At 49.9% G+C, this 21,061-nt stretch overlaps 2 protein-coding genes across 2 annotated transcripts; both read right to left on the bottom strand.

Annotated features, from left to right (window-relative positions):
* Positions 1-298: 298 nt before the first annotated feature.
* Positions 299-5,843, bottom strand: C1QBP (complement C1q binding protein). Its single transcript, XM_075113376.1, has 6 exons — positions 5,530-5,843; positions 5,099-5,249; positions 4,552-4,639; positions 3,032-3,127; positions 2,042-2,164; positions 299-734 (listed from the first exon to the last, which is right to left on the bottom strand). The coding sequence occupies exons 1-6, from the start codon at positions 5,777-5,779 to the stop codon at positions 585-587; spliced, it is 858 nt and encodes a 285-aa protein (XP_074969477.1). The 5' UTR covers positions 5,780-5,843; the 3' UTR covers positions 299-584.
* An 803-nt stretch (positions 5,844-6,646) lies between these two features.
* Positions 6,647-20,726, bottom strand: DHX33 (DEAH-box helicase 33). Its single transcript, XM_075113375.1, has 12 exons — positions 20,364-20,726; positions 17,687-17,847; positions 16,709-16,936; positions 15,767-15,937; positions 14,651-14,836; positions 13,810-13,921; positions 13,280-13,439; positions 12,759-12,847; positions 12,058-12,185; positions 11,285-11,488; positions 10,041-10,127; positions 6,647-9,280 (listed from the first exon to the last, which is right to left on the bottom strand). Exons 1-12 carry the CDS (start codon positions 20,653-20,655, stop codon positions 8,972-8,974), a joined length of 2,127 nt encoding a protein of 708 aa, XP_074969476.1. The 5' UTR covers positions 20,656-20,726; the 3' UTR covers positions 6,647-8,971.
* Positions 20,727-21,061: the final 335 nt, after the last annotated feature.

Genomic DNA, 21,061 nt, shown 5'->3' on the forward strand with positions numbered 1-21,061 from the left:
TACGTTAATACTAATGTAATGGGTTAGGGTGGCACATCCCTTCTTAAAATGTGTTTGAGGAGCTGAATTCTATTCCCTAACACGCAGATGGACATGCATGACTTCCAGAATGAGATTCACGTTTGTAATTAGCACTGCTTGGCCAGCAAAGAACAACCATGCTGACGGAAGGGCCGCAGAAGAGAGAACTCCAGGCCAGTGCGGCTGTATTAATACTGGCTCAGACACAGGCAAACACCATCATTTTTCTGGTAGCTCTTGTCAGCAGTAGTTCAGCAGGAAGAGGAAAAACCACCAGTTTTCAGTGACATGTTGAACAGCTTTTATTCTTCACGTTCATTCTTAGTTGTACAAAACCCACCAAGCAGGGCGAGGCAATTCAGGACCGTAACATTAGCGAACTTGATCTGGGCTGCAACATAACTACAAACCCCAAATATGAGCAAGAATCCTCATGCTCCCATGATGTTCACTTCCAAATTCAAAGTTACTTACTCTCAGTATCTGTTGTGAAGATACATTTGGGTATTGCTGGCTGAGCAGTGCTGTGGAATATCCACACTTGATCCGTTCCCTAGGCTACCCTACTGACACTTGACAAAGCTTTTAAGGTCTTCAAGGAATTTAATGTACTCCTGGTGCTCCAGTGCGGTGCTGAGCTCTATCAACTCATCAGCAAACGTGTTGTCCACTCCTCGATCAGCCAGGAAATCCATTAAATGATCATACAGAGCCTGGAAGCAACAAACAGGAAACCTCCTTAGCGCTCCTGGGTAGGGGCTGCTTTTAAAGCATCCCATGGCAGCCGGCCTTTCTTTCTCCCAGGAATATCTTAACAGCATCTGTCAGGAGACGGGCCAGCTCCCCATCCCCTTCTCAGGGGGCCTGGCCTTGGGTGTATCGGTTGGCGGGAAGGAGCCATGGAACAGGCCATCCAAACTTGTCATAAAACCCAAACCCAGCATCACAAATGAGCTGCGCTTGAGCTGATCAACTGGCCATAGGAGTCAGCAGGTAAAGCCTGGCAAAGGTGGCGCGCACCAAGCTCTGCCGCTCCCCCCAGACAGTGCCGTGGCCTCTGGAAAGGGTGGGAGCTGATGTAAATATTTTTGAGATACAAAGTCTTCTACAACCATCAAATCTCTGTTTTTTTTTTTTAATCCTACTTAACTGTTGCAACTCCAGCATATGTTAATGCTTGCGGAGAAAAGATTCATTATCAGTGCAGTAATGCTAACACCTGCCATGCCTTTCTTGGTGTTTTATTGGGTTGGGTTTTTTGTGTGGTGTTTTTGTTTTTTAAATAGCCCAGTATTACTGAGCAAATGATTAATTTTGGACTTCTGTAATCTGAGTAGATCACAAATCACAGACATTTTAAAATTAATTTTCTGTCTCAAATCAGAGAGGGGAAAAGACAGCAGCGTGGGATGTTCTAGCGCACACTAGCTAATTTCAACATGAATGCTTCCCAAAGACAGATAAGCCCTAGGAGTAAAGTTTTAACCATGTGATACACAGCATCCAACTAACATTTAACCTTCTGAAAGCCTGGCGTTGGGAACATAGAAGCAGATGCCAGATTCTTCGGCATACTAGTTTTCAGCATCACAACTACAAAAGCATACCTGGAAAACCTAGAAAACAAAGGTAAGTACACGTGGTATCTGATGCGCTACACTGTTAAACACACAGATTAAAAGATGTTTAAGCAAGTGTCAAAGCACCTCCGAAGTGTAACACAGCTGCTAGGAAATCAACCTATAAAGCCTGGAACAGAACGGGTTTCATCGCATCGGTCTCCGGCTGCCAGTAACGCCACCAGCACCACCCCGCTGCTGGGACCGCATAATAACCCTCACTTTGCAGCAGAACCACGACCTGATGACAAGTTGGGGCAGAGCAGGGGGATCCCCCATCTCAGGCATCCGGGACAGGACTCGTTCATAACTCAGGAACGAAGGGACAGCCAGGTGAGATAAGCTGAAGTGCAGTGATGAGCCAAGAAGCTGCAGCCTACAGCCCTGCTAGCAGCACTTACCCAGTCAAGGGAATCCGTATTGAGGGTGTAGTTGGTGTCCTTCCACTCTGATTCTCCAGTGGGCTGAAAACTGACCTCCCGAATTGTGAAAATATCACTTTCTTCCTCTCCCTCATGTCCAACCTGAAGCAGGAGATGAGATGTGAGACATACAGTTAGCTCTAGCTACGGGGCCCCTTCAGCCATGTCATCCCGAAGGCAGGAATGTCGCACTGCAGGCAAAGCCCCAAGGGCAGCACTAAGGCTGGGCCTCTCCCCTCTCCACACGTGCCTGTGAAGGCAAGCGCAGACATGCACGAGAACTGAGAACGCAGGAAATCCCTGAAGAGATCAGCCTACCAGCAGCGACAAGTCAGCAGCCCGATTTTTACAAAGATGGAAAAAACCTCTTCTGCGTGGTTCTAAATCTATCTTCACACACCTGTCTATGCTTTGTCAGCTAGGACTGGCTGCACAAGTCATCTGTTTAGGTTTACAAAATAAACCACAAAGATTGGTCTGAAGCAAAGCTCCCAATTTTATCCCTCCCCACTTTGGTTTTAACCCCTACTTCTCTTTGTGACATCTCACAACAAGATCTGCAAGTTACTGACATGCTGTATTAAATCTATCTTGTTTTGGCCATTCCCATTCACCCCTCTCAAGTTGCCGTGCTGTTGAAGTTAAGCCATGCCTCCCTTCTCTAAGGTAATTCGATAAACTGGCCAATAAGCAGCCGAGCAGAAACGCCAGGTCAGGACATGAGGAATGCAATGGAACATCTCCTCCCTGAAGAGCGTTCTTGCAAACACAAAGCCTTTTTTTTGTGTTAAAAGAAAAAAAAAAAAAGATAAGAGACTGCATCTTCTGCAGGTTCAGAAAACCGGCACGCTACAAGGCGCAGTTAGATGAAACACTACACTACAGTTACACTACAGTTAGGCAGGAAACACGCAGTGAGCCACAGCCCAGGGTTTGCTACAGCCAACACACGGGCAGCTTGATACCCACCTCGTCTTCGGGATAATGGCAGTCAAGAACAAGGGTCTGTTTTGTATCATCTTTTATTACTTCCACAACAAAGTTTGGAGTTGATGTAAGATCAGGCTAAACAAGAGAAAAGTTTCATCAGCATTGGAGTCTGAACAGGAGCCCAAGTGATGACAGCACAGCCCAGCAACACAGCCCACCCAGTGCAGGTTGTTGGGTCACCCTTTCTGGAGTCTCTGGCCTGGCCAGGGCAGCCCAAGCCCCCTCCAGCCTTGCTGATGGCCCTTCAGCCCCTCCTCTGCTCTGTGGCTGGTCACAGGGGTAAAATGGCAGCTGGGAGCACCTGCCACCCCCTGGCAACCCTCCCTGAGCATGCACAGCCCACCTGGATGGGGCCCTCCAAAGTGACAGGAGCTGGGAGCAGGCTCAGATTGTTTTGATGGCAGGAACTGCTTGTGCCTGCCCTCCCTCCCTCACGCAGGGCACAAAGACTGCCACACGCACATACATGTGACAGGTCAAGTACGCTGCGCCTTCTCGGCGGGTACAGGGACGCCCAGGAAGGGACACAACCTACGACTGTCCCCAGTACCGTCCCTCCCACCTGAGTGCAACGCACTGGAATAAATACTACCATGCAGAAACTGCCAAGTTAACTGCCACAACGGAGCAGCTGCATTCTTGACTCGCTCAGCCATGTGAATAGCTCTGCATTTCACTGATGTTGCCTACCAGCACCGTGAGTTACGCTAGTTAAGTAAAAAAGCAGTATTTATTGCAGGGGGTTGCAAAGGCAAGAGATAGACTGAGTTTCTCTTGTTTCTCCTCGTACAGCTCTCACTCTGCTCTGCCTTTCTGCTGCAGCAGGTCACGGCCAAGTGACAGCCAACCCAGAAAAAATCTGCATTTTGTGACTTAATGCTCTGAAACATCAAGCACTCAGCACTGGTGAGGCCCCACCTCGAATGCTGGGCTCAGGGTTGGGCCCCTCGGGACAAGAAGGCCCTGGAGGGGCTGGAGCGTGTCCAGAGAAGGGCAGCGGGGCTGGGGCAGGGTCTGGAGCACAAGTGTGCTGGGGGGCGGCTGAGGGAGCTGGAGGGGTTTAGCCTGGAGAAGGGGGGGCTGAGGGGAGCCCTTCTCGCTCTCTGCAACTACCTGAAAGGAGGTTGTAGCGAGGTGGGTGCTGGTCTTTTCTCCCAAGTCACTAGTGATAGGAGAAGAGGAAATGGTCTCAAGCTGCATCAGTGGTAGTTTAGATTAGATATTAGTAAAAATGTCTTTCCTGAAAGACTGCTCAGGCATTGGAAGAGGCTGCCCAGAGAGGTGGTGGAGTCACCAACCTTGGGGGTGTTCAAAAAACATGGCCCTTCAGGGCATGGTTTAGGAGGCACGGTGGTATTGTGTTGGCAGTTGGACTTGGTGATCTTAGAGGTCTCTTTCAACCTTAATGATTCTAGGAAGAAAAACCTTAACACTCAAGGGTGAGGTTCTAACTTCCCTCCATGTACCCATCACTGAAGTGCGTGTCAAGACTAAGTTACCTCTTGCTCATCGGGTTTCTGCTCTTCTTGTGTTTCTTCTTCAGCCGAGGGTGGAATGCTGTTGTTGATGTTGAACGTGACTGTTATCCTTCAAAAGAAGGAGAAGCAGTTACTTTGAACACACTTAAAAACTACCCATCAAAAATTCCTTCTATTTGCAGCTTTTGTGGTAGGGACAGTGTTACTGCTGTTGAATTCACACCGTGAACAAAACCAGATATTGAAGTTAGAGTTTAAGACAAACACCTGAATGAAACGGGTTTCCTCCAATCGCTCTCACAAAAAAGTAGTTTAAAAGTTTTACTGAACTGTTTTTTCTAATGCACGAAACTCTGTAATGTAACACATGATACCGTAGCAAATTTGCGAGTGCGTGAGTCTGAGTCTGTGTGGAAAGTGCCTTTGACCCAAGGCAGTAAAATAAAGAGCCTCTGCAACATCCAGCTCGCCCTGACGGGACAGGCAGCGACACAAGTACCGTGGGCACAAGGAGAAATCCCCTGCAGAGGGGCTCGCCCAGGTGAGCCCCGCCGAAGGCCACACTTACTTCTCACCAGCGACCTTCCGCACGAGCTTGGCCTCCGTGCCGTGGACTTCCAGCTCCCACCCGCCGGAGACCTTGGGCAGAGATTTGTGTTTCTGGATCTTTTTCTCCTCTTTGATCTCATCCGTCAGGAACTGCGCGAAGGCTTTGTCGCCTGGCAGGGAAAGGGGCGGTTAAGGAAAGGCCGGGATGAGCCCCGAGCTTGCCCCCCCCCCCCCCCCCCGCCACGTGCTGCCCGGGGGGGGGGGGCGCTCTCCTCACAACGCCCCCCCCCCCACGGGGGACCCCTCACAACCCCTCACGGCGCCCCCCCCCCCCCGCCCCAGGGGTCCCCTCACGACGGCCCCCCCCCCCGCACCGGGCCCGCGCTCCCCTCACTCAGGGCAGGGCAGGGCAGGGAAGGGAAGGGCGCCCCCCGGCCCCCCCCCGCTCACCCTCCGTGTGGAGGCCGCCGCAGCCGCAGGAGACGCCGCCGGCCGATCCCCGCCGCGGGCGGAGCAGCGCCGTCCGCCACCCGCCGCCGCCCAGGTGCCAGAGGGAGCGCGCCAGGGGCGGCGCGGCGCCGGGCGGCGGCAGGAGAGCGCGGAGAGGAGAGGAGGAGGATGAGGAGAGGGGGCGGCGGGGCGGGGGGCGCAGCGGCGGGCGCAGGGCGGCGGCGGCGCGCAGGGCCCGAGCGAGCAGCATGGTGCGGCGGGCGAGGGCGGCGGGGCGGGCAGAGGACACCGCCGGCCCGGAACCGCTCGCCCCGCTTCCGGCGGCAGCCGCGCCCGGCGGCCCCTGCGGCGGCAGCGGGGCCGCGGGTTCGAGTCCCGGCCCGGGCGGCAGGGAACTCGCCGGCTACTGTTTCAATTTAAAATTAAGAAAGCGAGGCCTCGGAGCACCGGTGCTGGCCGCCTCTCCCGGCCCGGCGCTCACGGGGGGCCGGGGCACCGGCGAAGGCGCAGACGGAGCTTTAGCGATGTGGAAAAATGTGGTGCTTCCCTCTCGACTGCAACGAGGGGCAGCAGCATGCGTGGTGAAAGCTTTGCCCGCCCGGTGTTAGAAGAGGCAGCCTTCTGGCAAGACCTCAGTAGTTTACTCACAAATAAATAATTTTTTTTTTTCCCCCTTTAGCAATAAATGTTTTAGAAGGAAGATTGACCAAGGCAAAACTGTTCCCTGGCATAACGCGTTCCCTTTGGCTAAAAGCGGGCGGTATTGCCCTCCGTTGAGTAGAGGCACAAAAGGCCCGTTGCTGCTCATGGGAGGCTTCAGCAGGGAGCAGCGACAGCACCCCGTCCCATGGGCATCGCCCGTCGAAGGGCTCCCCGCTCCAGCCCGGTGTTCGAGCACCGCACGGGCAGCGACGGGCCGGCTCCGCACGCGGAGCGCAGACCCACTGACCCGCCCCAACGCCCGCAACACCCGCGCATGGATACCTGAGGCTGCTGAAAATGAAGATGCTCCCACAAGAGCTGAAAACGCTGGGACTTGCACCTGAATGTCCTACGATCATTTCTTTCACCCACACAGCCTTCGTGTCTCACATAACAACACCCAGGACTTGGATTTTTGCCATAACTTCTTTATTTTGGGAAAAATACAACAAATTACTTCTAAACAAACACCCATCCCCTCCCTTAAACAGACTGTCAAGACTGCCCAAACAAAATGTGCTTATACTCCATTTTCCCCTACGGATGCTGAGTCTGTAAAACCAAGAAACACACGCAGCGCTCTGAGAATCCCTGCAATTTGTGTGAGTGAGAACAACTGAAATAGCTGCCTGCGCTTGGAACACCAATCCAAATCTGCACCTGGTCACAGGTACAAAAAGTGTCAAGTTTTGCCCATGCCCCACTCACCTTTTCTTTTTTTTTTCTTTTCTTTTCACACCACCAAAGAACAAGATCGCAAAGAGGCACAACAAAGGGATGTGTGTCTGTTCGCACTGCACCCCTGCCGACATTCAGTATCACCCTTCCTAGGAACGGGCTGACAGGTGAGACCGTTCCAGGTACGCCGGGTACCTACTGACATTCTTCAGGAGACAGCAATTTGCAGATCAGCACAAGTGACATTCCAGTTTAAATAAAAAGGTAAGAAAAAAAGAACAAAAGAGGTGTTTGCCCCACTTTTCAAAAAGAAAACCAAGGCAAGCCAATACTGGAGCCCAAAGAAAAGGCATACTACAGTGTGTTGTGTAACCGTGATGTGTGTAACCAGAATGGGCAAATTATTACATGGCAAGTGCAGCCTGTGCCCACAGATGACAAGCGAAGCCAGCAGCTTTCCCCAAGCAAATGGCGCGAATAAGGGCTTGCCGATAGCCAATACGGCTGCGTCCCTGAGCAGCCCTATTGATGTGTTATAAGCTTTTTTTTAAAGTTGCTGTTTAAAGGACTCAAGGTCTGACCACCACAATCCCATTACAGCCCGTGTAAGCTCACCCCTCTATATCACACAGTGACATGGCATGTGCGGAACAGCTTCCTCTCCCACCCTTTCACCTTTCAGATACCTAAACCCACTTTAGTTCAACTCATCCAAAAATCTGTATAAATTACTACAACACTATGCCAACAGACTCTGTTGAAACTGAAAGTTACCTCTCGCAGAGAGGTTATTTTAGAAGTACTTAGATATCATTTAAAAACTACTTATATTTTTCCCCCCACCAACACACAGTGATAATGGAATAAATCCAGTCACCTTCACATGAAAGAACAGTTTTTCCCTTTGGAGTGGCACTAGTTTCTTAATTCTGGAATTTAAAAAGACAATTAAGTTTGGTATTGCCACTTTTCCCCAACAGGAAAAAAAAGAGACGGGTAGATGCCAAGGGAATACAGAAGAAAAAACAAGTAACAGATACTAATGGTAGATGTGTGCTTCTTGACAATGTCAAGCTCCAAACTCCTAATGGAAAACCGAAGTATAACTGGGACAGGGTCGGGGGAGCAGAGCGGGGAAGAAGCACTGGTGTCGGAGCAGAAGACAAATGTTTGGTGAATAAAGGACCTTTAAAGGAGTCCGATCTCTAAACCACATCCTTGTTCTCATTTTGCTGAGTGTTCCTCAAGTTGGCCTGACTAGCTGTTGTGGATGGTGTGCCAACCCCAGAGCTAGAAGTGCACGGACAAGAGTCAGAAAAGCCAGAAGCATTTGCTGAGGAACCACATACCCTAACAGCAAAAGGGTGAACAAAGATGAGGCCAAACACCCAGGCAGCTCGACAGCGTCCCCGAGAAACCACTGCCAGCCCCTGAGGCTCAGATGCAAGCAGTGAAGGCCTTGTCCAAGCAGGCATTCCCATTACTGGCCATCGTATGGTCCCAAGTAAGACAGTGAACATGACATGCAGGCAGAAAAGTGTTTGATGAGGTAAAAGACAGTAGCACCTCCCTTCTAGAAATAGTTAAAAAAGGCATTTTTTTCCCCTGTAATGGCATTTAAAATTTTTTTTCTCTTTTTTTTCCCAATAAAACCTGCTAAGGATACAAGCACAATCATCAAAAATACCCAGTCAGCTCAGAAGAGCTCTTAGGATTTCACTTCTGCATATACAAGCCTGTTTAACTTCAGTAAGTGTTAAAAACTGGAATCTGATACCAGCTTCCCTTTCCCTCCCGGTACAGATTTATCACACACACGTACACATGCACACAGAGTACACATTACGTTCCTCTTTTACAGATTAACTGTTAAAAAGGATAATTGTTCTAAGCCACAGAGACTTGTGAAGTCTGGCTCTCATGGACAAGCCATTTTCCTCCAAGGTTTTTACCTGAATTGCAAGGCAAAGCTCTACTGCTCCCACACATTCATTACAAAACAAAGAATAGTCTTTTAGGGTGAGCCTAAAAACCCTGGACCTGTTGGTCCCAGACCCACAGGTCAGTTCTTGGCCGTTCGGAGCTTCCTGCGGAAATAGTCGGGCGCTGCATCGTACAGCCAGTCCGCATCCACCACGCACAGGTCCCGCATGTAGCACTTGTTGGTGTGGAGCAGCCCGTTGTAAACCACGCAGGCTGGCTTGCAGTGGAAGAGCACAGAGGAGGGGTGGATGGCCACTAACTGGTGAGAGTCCACGGTGCTGTAGGTGCCGTCGGGCTGCAGCTCCGCGGCGTTCATGAAGAGGCTGTGAGCCAGGCAGCGGCGGATGTTTCCAGTGTCTGAGCGGGAGGACTCGATTGGCATCGACAGCTGTTCAGCAGCAGGAGACACAAGAGTAAGCAAGGGTGTATGCGCACCCTTGTAGGGAAACACAGCCCTGTTTTAGTGGGTTTCCCAGATCGGGCAATATTGTGTCAGAAATCCTGCTAGCGTGGGAAATACAAAAGGACTGCTAGGAATTCAGCTCAGCTGGATGTTAGGCTAATCCAAACTATAGCAAACAAAAGATGAGCTGCAAAATGGATTGAGAGTCTCCCGGGAGTGAGTTTTAGGCCAACTAGCATTTGCAGCAGGACAGGGGTGCCAAAAGGTGGCTCCCATGTCACGCTGTCATGCAAGCAATTCAGCAGCAGCTCCCATGCTGTGCCTTATGCTCTGCGACCGCAGGAACAGTGCTGATGTGAAAGCTGCTGTTAAACTGAACGCCTGACTCCGTGAAGAAGCCAGCCAGCACGGGCTGCTGAGGCTGACGCCACTCCGTGGCGCACATAGCACAGTCACATCTACACTAGAGCAGCAAAATCCATTAGGAAAAACTGTCCTTGAGCTGAGGAGCCTTCCCAGAGCTCCTCTTCTCCCTTCAGCTCTCCTTGACCCACTGAGCTCCACAGCTCTGAGATTTTGGGATGCAGCTGCAGAGCCAGGAATTTTACTTGCCTATTCATGGGAGACTGAAAACAAACCCACATTTTCTCACTCCTGGGACCTGGGGCACAGCAAAATCAGCTTGGGGACAAACAGAAACATAGAGACAGATGAAATGGAGAAATACAGTATGGCAACAAGTTACCTTTACACAAATGTCCCTGAGCTGGGCTCTGACGTCTGACACAAGCATCATGTTCCTGCTGTTGACAAAGTTCTCTTTGCACCATTCCTGCAGCAGAGACACCAGGAGTTAGAAGGGGCTGTTTCTTCACCCAAGACGCACAACAGTCTTCGGATACCATGAAAAGCAGAATCCTCCAAACACACAATCTTCCTCAGAGTAAAGGTGCTAACCCATTTCCTTGTCATATTTCTCCCTATTACTCCCCTCTGTCTACAGACACTCCCACAGTTCCAAGAAACAATATGCTGTTTTCTCTTCCCACGCGGAATTGCTCTGCAAGGTCACCAAGTGCTGCAAAACAGCACTTGTTATCCCACAGGTGGTGAAAACAACTTATGTGCGAATGACAGATGCTGCAGGGTACACGAGTCTACAGATCTACAAATCGAACTGAGTAGTTTATAGGGTAGGATAAACCAAAATCTGCTTGTAAATATGCTCAGTGTTTCTGCAATGAATCCTGCCAAACAGCATGTCTAGGGTATTCATCAGCAAGTCTCAATACTCTCCCACTCCTGCTGCTTCCTGTTGGAGCCAGGGAAGGAAGAGACCTGGCTCTGATTACAGAATTGGCCTCATGGCTGAGGGAGCTGGGGGGGTTTAGCCTGGAGAAGAGGCTGAGGGGAGAACTTATCACTCTCTGCAACTACCTGAAAGGAGGCTGTAGTGAGGTGGGTGCTGGTCTCTTCTCCCAAGTCACTAGTGACAGGATGAGACGAAATGGCCTCAAGCTGCATCAGGGGAGGTTTAGGTTCAATATTAGGAAAAATTTCTTCACCAAGAGAGTTGTCAGGCATTGGAATAGGCTGCCCAGGGAAGGGGCTGAGGCACCATCCCTGGAGGTATTTAGAAGACGTGTAGATGTGGTGCTCAGGGACATGGGTTAGTGGCAGACTTGGCAGTGTTAGGTTAACGGTTGGACTCGATGATCATAACAGTCTTTTCCAACCTAAATGATTCTACGATTCTGTGAAGCTTTTGATAATCAGCTTTGCTACAGCCTTCTGGGGGAACCTGTGGCACTTGACCAACGTTCCCCAATTACCCAACTGTGCAGGAGGAGTAAGTCCTCTCTTCTCATTCCTTTGGAAGGAGGCGTATTGCATCCGCCGTGAAGGATGCGGATGTCACTCTGCTCTACACCAAAAAAGCTCCTCGCTACCATGAGCCTAGACAGCACAGGTGTCCTCAGGGCATCCTACCTTATTGCCACTGACATTTTTGAAGGCCCTGTACACGCTGAGCAGGGTAAGATGATCCCCTTCACTGGAGATGAATTTCTTCCTGACGGATTGCACTTCATCCCGCCGGGCTGGGGGGTTGTAAAGGACACTGTCCACTGATAACAGCGACACGATGGTCAGGATCTCTTCTGTACAGTGGAACTTGGGGGACAGGAGGATGGTCTGCAAATCACAAAGCAAAACTCATTTTTGGTTGACCAAATCCACTTCAGATGGGCAGGCTTTTTTGCTCACTGGCAGCCCACGAACTGTAGCAAGCATTGTTTAGGACAATTTCATAAGTATTTGGGCCTAGAGACAACTGTAAATCTTCTTGTGGGCCCACCAGTCACCTTTAAGAGCAACTGTCATGCTCTTTCATGAGACTAACTGGTTCATATACAGTACAAACATGACGACTAAAACCAACTGCAGCATCAGACACTTTGTGAAACTGCTGAACAGTGCTACCAGCAATCCCGGAAATTGCAAGGGATTGTTTCCGTTTCAGAGGTGCCAGAGGAAATAAATTATCTTTTAGAAAATCTCCCTGAATTAAAGAACAAATGACAAGCAAATCAGCACAGCTGCTGGAAATAAAGCTATGCTTCATTAACATACTGGAAATATACTACTATGGCTGCAGTGACCCCAAATTCTACACTTCGTTTAAGGAGTTTGAAAGAGAAATGCCAATGGTGCTCGGAAGCAAACACAAGATAAAAATTAGCTAGTTTTTCCATAGTTTTTACTTTAGAGAGCTTTGGATCCAGTGGAAAGGCTGCCATCTTCCTTCCCAGGGGGGTTAGGACAAGCTGATCTTCCTTTCGCTCCACAGCTCCCAACAGGTCCAGCTGCTCAATCGCTGCCTGAATAGCATCTGCCAAACAAGAAGGTTCAGGCTGTGAGGCCTGGCTGACACTGGCAGAGATGTGAAGGACCAGCTGGTTACCATCACTACCTACTTCCCTTGGCCAGAGGGACAAGTACTTTCTGTTTAGAGAAATTAGTGCCCCAAACTGTGGTTTATCCCCGTCTATCCAGTAGAACAATCACCTTTACCAATTTAAGTAGCAAAAACAGAGGCAAAACTAAAGCTGCCATCCTAGCTTTGAGCAGGAGTTGCATGAGATTCTCTGTGGCTTTCCTTGGCAGTTAAGGCCCACTTTTGTGTTCTTTATGACTCAAAACTGCTCCCTGTTTGGAAGCTGGACTCCCCAGGTCTCTGCCATAACCATGGTTGCTCCGACAGGGTGAGCAAAGCAATGAGCAGTGAATGAGCCTGAGACTTCTGGAACACCAGGAGAAGATGCAGCAGAGAGAGCAGCTCCCTTTCACAGCCCTGACTTTCCATACTCTATCTTCTCTGGCTGTCCTGAAGACATTCCTTTTAAGCAATTCCTCAGTGACTCATTTGTCAATGTTTTCCAAGGCTGCCTCTGTAACCACTTACCAGGAGACGGTTTGGACATGAAGTCAAAGGTGAGCACGTTGGGAATTCTCAGGGCCAGGAGATGAAGCATCACGCTGGCCAAATTACACCTGCATAGGCAGAAAAAACAACTGAGATTGTTCTCTTCTTTTCAATTTTTTTTTCTTTTTTTTCTTTTATTTGCCTGTAAGCTGAGATGGAGTCCTCAGAACCATGCTGCAACTTGACAGAGACTAGTCCAACGCTGGCTGGTGAAGCCTTACTTCCTAAACCAGAAAGGGTAGGAGGCAAGTCCAAGATTTGGAGGAAAGTCAAGAGAACTATTGCCCATGCCTGTTTGGAGACTCAGAGCCCACAAGTCCACCCTGAGCAAACGCTTCCTAGTTTTTCTGTTTAGTCTCCAGATTTCATTTTTTCTTAAAAGTCAACCTGTCAGACCCTAGATCCAGTTTTGCTGTTCAGTTCTTTACACAGCTCCATCTGTAACATCCCATTAAAGAGGTGTGGCAAGAAGTGTGATGGTATCAGGGTTCTTTTCTCACCTCTGTATCTCGGGTATTGTCATTTTGTCAAACTTCTCAAACTCATCCTCTGTGTAGAGCCGGTAACAGACCCCACTGTCCTCTCGCCCCGCTCTCCCTGTTCGTTGCCAAGCCTGGGCCTTCGACACCCGCTGGACGGCCAACACTTCCAGACCAATTTCTGTGTATGGAAAAGCATCACTTCAGTCAACGTCTGCGTAACACGCAGCTTTGAAAAACATAACTTTGTAGGATTAACAACAAAAAATCCCAGGGTCTGCCACCCTGCTCAGACTTCACTTGGTTTAGCACCCTCAAGCAAAGATAATTGTCATGCACTGTGTCCATGAAGCGAAGATTCATTTGACAGATTTTTACCTCTGCATTGCTGGTGCTCAAGAAAAGCCCCCCCAGACCCACACCTAAAACCTAGGACATTAATTTAGCCAGTGCAAAGGGTGTTTTAAATCAGCTCTCAGTGGGGCTCATTGCCTCAAATAACTTCTACAAAACAGAAAACAATCTCTATATCATTGCTTAGAATTCCTCACCAGGGCTGTACTTCTTTGCTTTCACCATGCCTGTGTCCACAACGTATTTTATTCCCGCAATGGTGATGGACGTTTCTGCGATGTTGGTGGAGAGGATCACTTTGCGACAGCCCTGGAAAGAAGAGCAAACCAAAGCCAGTCAAAAGCCATTTTTGATTAGCTGCAATGAAGAAACACTACTACTTTTGGCCAGCACTGGCTAAGCTTACACACCATTGCAGCACACTATGACCACCATGCTTGTTATGCCAGCTCTTGTAAAGTATGATCATCTCTAATTCCTAATTAGTTTCTAAAGGATGTGCTTACAGTTCTTGCAACAAAATACACCACCCAGGGCAGGTGTTATCAAGATGCCTTTAAATAATTTTGATTTAATTTCTGGCACAAGCACAAGACCTGAACTCATTTATCTGCTGAAGAGGTACAAAAGGGCCTAAGGCCACACAATTTCCTTTTCTCACAGCCCTGCCGAACACGCCCAGGTTTTTAGCTTTCTTAGTATTTGGCTGGCCCATTAACTGCTGTAGGTTTTTTTGTGACATGGACATAAAATTCCTACGAAATGGGGCAAACTTTAATTCCTCTGCCCTTTTCACTCCCCCTAAGCCTTCCTTCTTTGTATGATCCCAGATGACTTATCCCATGTATCTGTTAATACCATCCCAGCTGCATTGTCTTATATCACACTGGAACCATTCAGCCTAAAGTCAGTGGACAGTGGAGACTACTACCTACTACCAGTGCAGACCACTTTAACCCCCTGAATTCCACGTTTCTTCCAAATACTCATGCAAACAAACAGACAAACCCATCCTGTTTACCCATCATATCGCCTCACCTTGGGGGCAGCCTGAAAGACGCGGAGCTGTTGAGAGTAGGGCAGAGAAGCATAAAGAGGCATCACCATCATCTGCGGGCAGCCGTCAGGGAGATGTTTGGCAATGTCTCGACAGGTTTTGGTCATTGCTTCAATTTCTTCCTGACCAGTCAGAAACACCAGGATGTCCTGAGAAGAAGGTGCTTCCTGGAGCCAGAGGAAAAAGCAAGTGAGAAGTTAAGATGCTTTGGACAGAGAGGGATAACTGAGATTGTAATGAGACGCTGTTCGGCCAGCAAGTCAGCAAAGCAGGTAAGGAAGAAAGAAGAGACGCACACGCTGTGCAACGTGTGCAACAGCCTGAAGTTCCCAATGGATTCACCAGAGTTGAAGAATAAACTGCATTTTGCAGGAGTGAGTCTTAGTGGGATGAAAGAATAATTTAAAGTCACATGTCTAATTCATTAAATAACTGTCCAGGACATGCAAACAAGAGAGCCAGCAAGCACCCAGGTACAAGCCAGTAAACATGGAAAACTGAGGCGAGAAGAACATTTGGATATTAGGTATGAATTGACATCGGAGATCTTCACTTAGCAGTCTCCTTTCAACTCCAGCCTTGATGTACAAGTCCCAAAATCCTAACAACAGCAGCATCTTCAAAGCTTTAGATGCAGGGTAATTAACAGTTTAATTAAATGATTTAACCATCTGGCAGTTTTGCATTCAAACATTTAGTCACACAATGCCTATGAGCTGTTATTTTAATAGATCTCTACTTGCTCTGCAGTTACACTTTGCCAGTAAATTAGAATCATCTTCACACTACTGTTAGCTTATGCCTGGATTTCCCACCACAAGCCAGGGCTCTTTACAGTTGACCACTTCCAACCTTTCATTCCAATTTTGGAGTAACATCAGCATTTGTCAAGCCCTCCCTTGAGCCAAACCAACTCACTATCCCAGCACACTCCCCAGCTATCCATTTTTCCCACAGGATGCAGTGGAGCACCTCAGGGGCATCTCTGATTTGGCAACATCAAGCTCGAGCCACGCCTTCTGCCACAGAAACCTGTGAACCCCTCCAACCAACAATCCATGGCCCCGGGGAGGCGCAAACCTGAAAGACCGCCATACCTGGTGGATTTGGAAGACTGACACCAGTGCTGCTTGGAGGTAATCACTCTGAGGCTGTTTGGTGTAAAAGATCTGAATTGGATGTTGCCGGCCTTCTAAATAGAGAACAGGAGCTCCATTGAAGTACTGGGAGAACTGGTCAACATCCATCGTAGCTGACATGACGACCACCTTCCATGTGAGGACAAGATAGGTTAGCTCTGCCGTTTAGACCCAGCAGGATACTTACTAGTCAGGACCAGCCAAAAGTAGCTTCTTGAGACAGAGATATATGCTCAGAACAGCAAAAAGCACAGAGTTCGGGAGAGAAGAGAGTGATCTTTCCTTGTTAAAGCCATCAGCTGCAGTATCACACAAGCTTAACAGGGTGGTATGATAAAATGAGCGAACACGTGTTAAAATTCTCTTCCAACATTTAATAAGCAGACCCGCGCACCCACAAAGCTAGGCTGCACAACAGTCTGTTGAACGACACAGTGCTAGGACCCTACCAGCCCCCAACATGCCCTCCCCATCAAAACCAACACGCTCTCACACACTCCATCACATACTAACATAAATTCTTGTGCACCTGACACACGTGTGCAATCTCCTTCCCCAGTGTGAGCATGTCATACAGCTGTCGTATCAGAGAGCTTCTGTATCCAGGGTGCTCTCAGCAACAGTACCAAACCTGCCCCAAACGACATGTCTAGTCTATAGCTCACACCCAAGGGGATCTTATGAAAAAAGGCAACATGGAGGTGACCAGATACCTCATTCAGATGTGTCATATCAGGCCCATACATCGCAAGTTCTATTCAGATTTTAAGGGGCTTTTTAGGAACAGGAAAATAATCAAGGCTGAAATTTCAAGCACTTTGGGAAACCCCAGGAGATATTCATATTTCCCAGGGTCCAAGCCCCACCCCTGCCCTTTGCTGCCACCCTAGGTTCACATACTTTCAGTGGCAGTTTGCCCAGTTCCTTTCGTTTCTTTTGTGCAGCTTTCACCACTCCAAAGAGTACATCAGTATGGATCGTCCTCTCATGGGCTTCATCCAGGATGACAACGCTGTACTTCCGCAGCATAGGGTCCCCAATAGCTTCGCGAAGCAGCATTCCATCTGTTAAAAACTTGATTCTAGTTTCATCAGATGTAAGATCATCGAAGCGTACGGTATAGCCAACCTAGGGAAGAGATCATTACAGAAAGCACAAGCACAAAGTTACTTGAGTTCCTCATTGCCATCGTACCACACAGAAGGACTACAAAGCCCTCTGCCCAGCGCATCAGGCAAAGCCGACCAGGACTCCAGAGGGACTCTGGAAAGCTAACAGTGCCTTTGCAGTCTGTGAGCAGTCAGTCTTGCAAATCTAATAATCTGCCTAAAGGAAGCTCCCAACACTGTATCCCAATTAGATTTTTCCCAACTAGAAGTTCATCACAAATGCTCCAAGTTTCCTTTCCTTCCTCCCCTGATAGAAACTACTCCATGCTCTCCAAAGACTTTCTCCTCCACTTTTCCCCCACAGATTTACAGATCTGCTGTGCAGATTCAGCGCTCTGTTCTCCCTGACGGTGACTTCCGATACAGGAAGGAATGGAAGAGAGCACAATACTTTTTAAGTATTTATTTTAGTTTTGTAAAAACTATTTATTATATAAAAGAATTTAGTTTTGTTTTATTCATCAACTGCTATCTTTTCAATTAGAGGAACACAGATAATAATCAAGAAGCAGGGTACCAGAGACAAACATGCCCCACCCCGAGCCCCAGAAGCAGTTAAAAGCCATTTTTCCCACTCAGGCATATTATTAAATGAAGACTACCTGTTACCCCTGTGGCTGTTTTTCACTTTACCCACTAAGCCCTCATACTGTCCCACTGGCACTGCAGTACTAAACCAACTCTCTAAAGACTTTGTAAAGCAACCTACCAGTTTCCCCAGCTCTGTCTTCTTCTCATCCGAGACTCTGGTCGCTAAGGATATAGCTGCTACTCTGCGAGGCTGGGTCACAGCAATGATGCCTTGGCGGCCAATTCCTGCTTCATAGAGGTACTGAGGGAGCTGAGTGGTCTTCCCTGAGCCCGTTTCTCCTAAAAAACATTGAAAAATAGAGTTTTTCCCTTTTACAGCATCTTCACATGAAAGGTCCCAACTGATTTTTTTATGTTAACTTTTAATCATGTTTCAGGATGAGGAGGCTGAAGACAGGAAGAGGTCAGACAACTTGCCCAAAATCACATGTAAAGTAGCAGCAGGCCAGGGACAGAACCCAACGCCTTGCTCTAGTCACTCGACCACTCTTCCACAAAACCCCTTTCACCCAGGCTCCCTCCAGCCACACTCTGGTTTAGACACATATTCCAGTCTGTCTGGATATGAAGTGTTTGTTGCACAACACAGCCAACATAAGATAATCATGCAGAGCAAGGAATAGACACTGATTTGGTTTTATGCATATATTTATACTACACACTAGGGAGTTTCAAAGTAAAGTTGTAAGCAAATTAAAGCAAAGCTTTTGTCACAACAGCAAGTACCAAGTTACGGTTTGAGACTCTCTTAGAGGAGCACGCTGGGCACTAAGCCAGCAAGTCTTCCTCTGTCCCTTCCCGAAATCAGAGACGGTCCCTTCAGGCTCTCAAGAGGTGAACGTGTTCTCCAGCCAGGCGGCACTATCCCACAACACACAAACACTATCCCATCTTCCCCCAGGTGTATTTCTGACACATACTCTGCATAGACCCTTCTACAAAAGACGGCAATCAGCAAAAGCGCAGACAGCTACATCGGTCCTCACCATGGCATCGACAACAAAAAGCATGACTTACTGGGCACAGTATAAAGCGGCACCAATCGCAGTGCTTAGAGGGACTGCAAGTGAAACTGCCCTGAAGTGCAATGTGCATGGAAGAGCAGAGAATGTTTTCAGCATCACTGTCACTTTCCTGCACATTTTATTACAGCTTAAAACACACCTGTAACTCAAATCAGATCTCAGCTTCCTACCAGCCTGTTACAAGAATTGCTCTACATGAAAGAGCGTGAGGCTCTGGGAAAAAGAGCCCTGCACTCTCAATCCTTGCAAGGCAGCAACAGCACAAAGCACAAGGGAAGGAGGAAGAAGCACAAGAAATTCAGAAAGATGACCACCAGGCAGAGAAGAGTCAGAAGGCCAAGTTATAAGCACTGCAGCTGCAGCCTGGAAATAGCATCAGGCATATTATTAAATACGCTCACTCCACAGCTGCAAAATTTTAAGTGGCATGTTAATAGTGTCCATTTAGCAAGCAATAGTGACAATCTCAGGATTATACAGAGGAAAGGACATAAATGCAGTCACATCTATCAGTTACCATGACTTTTTTTTTTTAAGCATTCATATATATGAGTGAAATACAAAGCATTTTTTATTTAATTCTAAGAAATGCTGAGTCTTTAGACTTCCAGCTGGGAAGTTGTATGTCTTCAGCTCCTGAAGATCAGACAAAAAGGTTATTAGTTTGGACTGAGAGAAAAAATAATAAAATTAGTGAATGCCACTGAAAATGCAGCTGAGGAAACACTTTTTCCAAGGAGCAGGGTTTTCCCATTTGGCTTTAAGTTGACTGAACTCCAGGCAGATGGCGAAACAGAATCATAGTACCATAAAAGTTGGGAAAGACCTCTAAGATCATCAAGTCCAACCATCAACCCAACACCCCCAGGCCTCCTAAACCATATTCCAAAATGCCACGCCTACACACTTTTTGAACGTCCCCAGCGTTGGTGACTCCACCACCTCTCTGGGCAGCTGTTCCGGTGCTTGACAACTCTTTTGGTGAAGAAATTTTTCCTAATACCCAACCTAAACCTCCCCGACGCAGCCTGAGGCCATTTCCTCTCATCCTATCACTAGTGACTTGGGAGCAGAGACCAGCCCCCCCCTCACTCCAGCCCCTCTCAGGCAGCTGCAGAGAGCGAGAAGGGCTCCCCTCAGCCTCCTCTTCCCCAGGCTAAACCCCCCCAGCTTCCTCAGCCGCCCCCCAGCACACTTGTGCTCCAGACCCTGCCCCAGCCCCGCTGCCCTTCTCTGGACACGCTCCAGCACCTCAAGGCCCTTCTTGTCCCGAGGGGCCCAAACCTGAGCCCGGCATTCGAGGTGGGGCCTCCCCAGGGCCGAGCACAGGGGCCCCATCCCTGCCCGGCTCCTGCTGGCCACACAGGTGCTGACACAAGCCCGGGGGCTGGTGGCCGCCGTGGCCCCCTGGGCACTGCTGGCTCATACAGAAGGGAGAGGAAAATACTTTTGCCTTCCCCATAAAAGTGAAGTCACCAGCTGCCTCAGCCAGCCAAAACTCAAGGATAAAACCATCCCTAACGCGCCGCGTTTCAGGGTCGCACCCCAACGGTTTCCGCGCAGCTCCCGGCAGGCCGCGCCGCGCCACCCGCCGAGGCCCGGCCCGGCCACCCGCTGCCCTTCCCGGGACACCAGCGGCCGCCGCTCCGAAACCCAGGCCCGGGCGGCGCTGAGGGGAAGCCCTGCTCGCCGAGGGCCTGGAGGCGCCCGGCGCTGAGGAAACCCGCCAGGCGGCGGCGGGTCCGTCCCGTCCCGTCCCGGCGGACTCACCGATGAGGACGGCGCTGTCGAGGCCGCGGAGCTGGCCGAGCAGCGGCCCCCGCGCCTGGGAGATGGGCAGGCGGCGGCGCTGGCAGTCTGCGGGCGGCGGGCGGCGGCGCGGCGCCGGGGAGGAGTGCAGCATGGCGGGGCGCGGCGGGGGCAGCGCCGCCTTCAGCCGCTTGGCCGGAGGCCCCTCGCCGCCCTCCCGCATCGCCGCCCCGCCGCCGCCGCCGCGCCCCGGGCCCGCCTGCCACCCCGCCGCGGCGTCATCCGCGACTCGCTGCCCGCACCGGGACGTCATGGGAGATGTAGTCCCGGGGCCGCCTCGGCGCCGCTCGGAGGGCGCGGCTCAGGGCACCGGCAGCCCCTCGGTGCGCTCCCGGGGCGAGGGGCCCGCCGCCGATCGCCCCGCCAGCGGGAAAGGCACGGCCGGAGCGGAGCGCGGGCGGAGAGCACCGGGAGAGGCAGGCTCCGGCCAGGCGGGGGTCATTCCCCGTTACGAGTTGGCCGCGCACACGCTCTGTGACGTCACGCGCGGCCGGTGGCACGCGCTCCCAAGGGGACTCCGGTATTTAAACACAGTTCGGTGTGGGACAGGCTGCCCGAGAACGGTTTCAAGAGCAATGACAGACCGGGTCAGACACAAATCTGACAGCAATAGCCCATTTTGTCCCGGGGTACAAGTAAGCAACACTTCCACGTTCTTC

The sequence above is a fragment of the Phalacrocorax aristotelis genome, chromosome 18 (genome assembly GCF_949628215.1).
Source record: "Phalacrocorax aristotelis chromosome 18, bGulAri2.1, whole genome shotgun sequence".
In the NCBI taxonomy this organism is placed as follows: Eukaryota; Metazoa; Chordata; class Aves; order Suliformes; family Phalacrocoracidae; genus Phalacrocorax; species Phalacrocorax aristotelis.

Bases quoted from the DNA above. Each gene is read 5' to 3' on its own strand.
- C1QBP (XM_075113376.1), bottom strand. From the start codon at position 5,779: ATGCTGCTCGCTCGGGCCCTGCGCGCCGCCGCCGCCCTGCGCCCGCCG. The intron at 4,640-5,098 runs GTAAGTGTGGCC...CTTCTTTTGAAG, and splicing joins CGGAAGGTCGCTGGTGAGAA to GATAACAGTCACGTTCAACA. The intron at 735-2,041 runs GTAAGTGCTGCT...TGTTGCTTCCAG, and splicing joins ATACGGATTCCCTTGACTGG to GCTCTGTATGATCATTTAAT.
- DHX33 (XM_075113375.1), bottom strand. From the start codon at position 20,655: ATGACGTCCCGGTGCGGGCAGCGAGTCGCGGATGACGCCGCGGCGGGG. The intron at 17,848-20,363 runs GTGAGTCCGCCG...AATGTTTTTTAG, and splicing joins CGACAGCGCCGTCCTCATCG to GAGAAACGGGCTCAGGGAAG. The intron at 16,937-17,686 runs GTAGGTTGCTTT...TCTCTTCCCTAG, and splicing joins AGACAGAGCTGGGGAAACTG to GTTGGCTATACCGTACGCTT.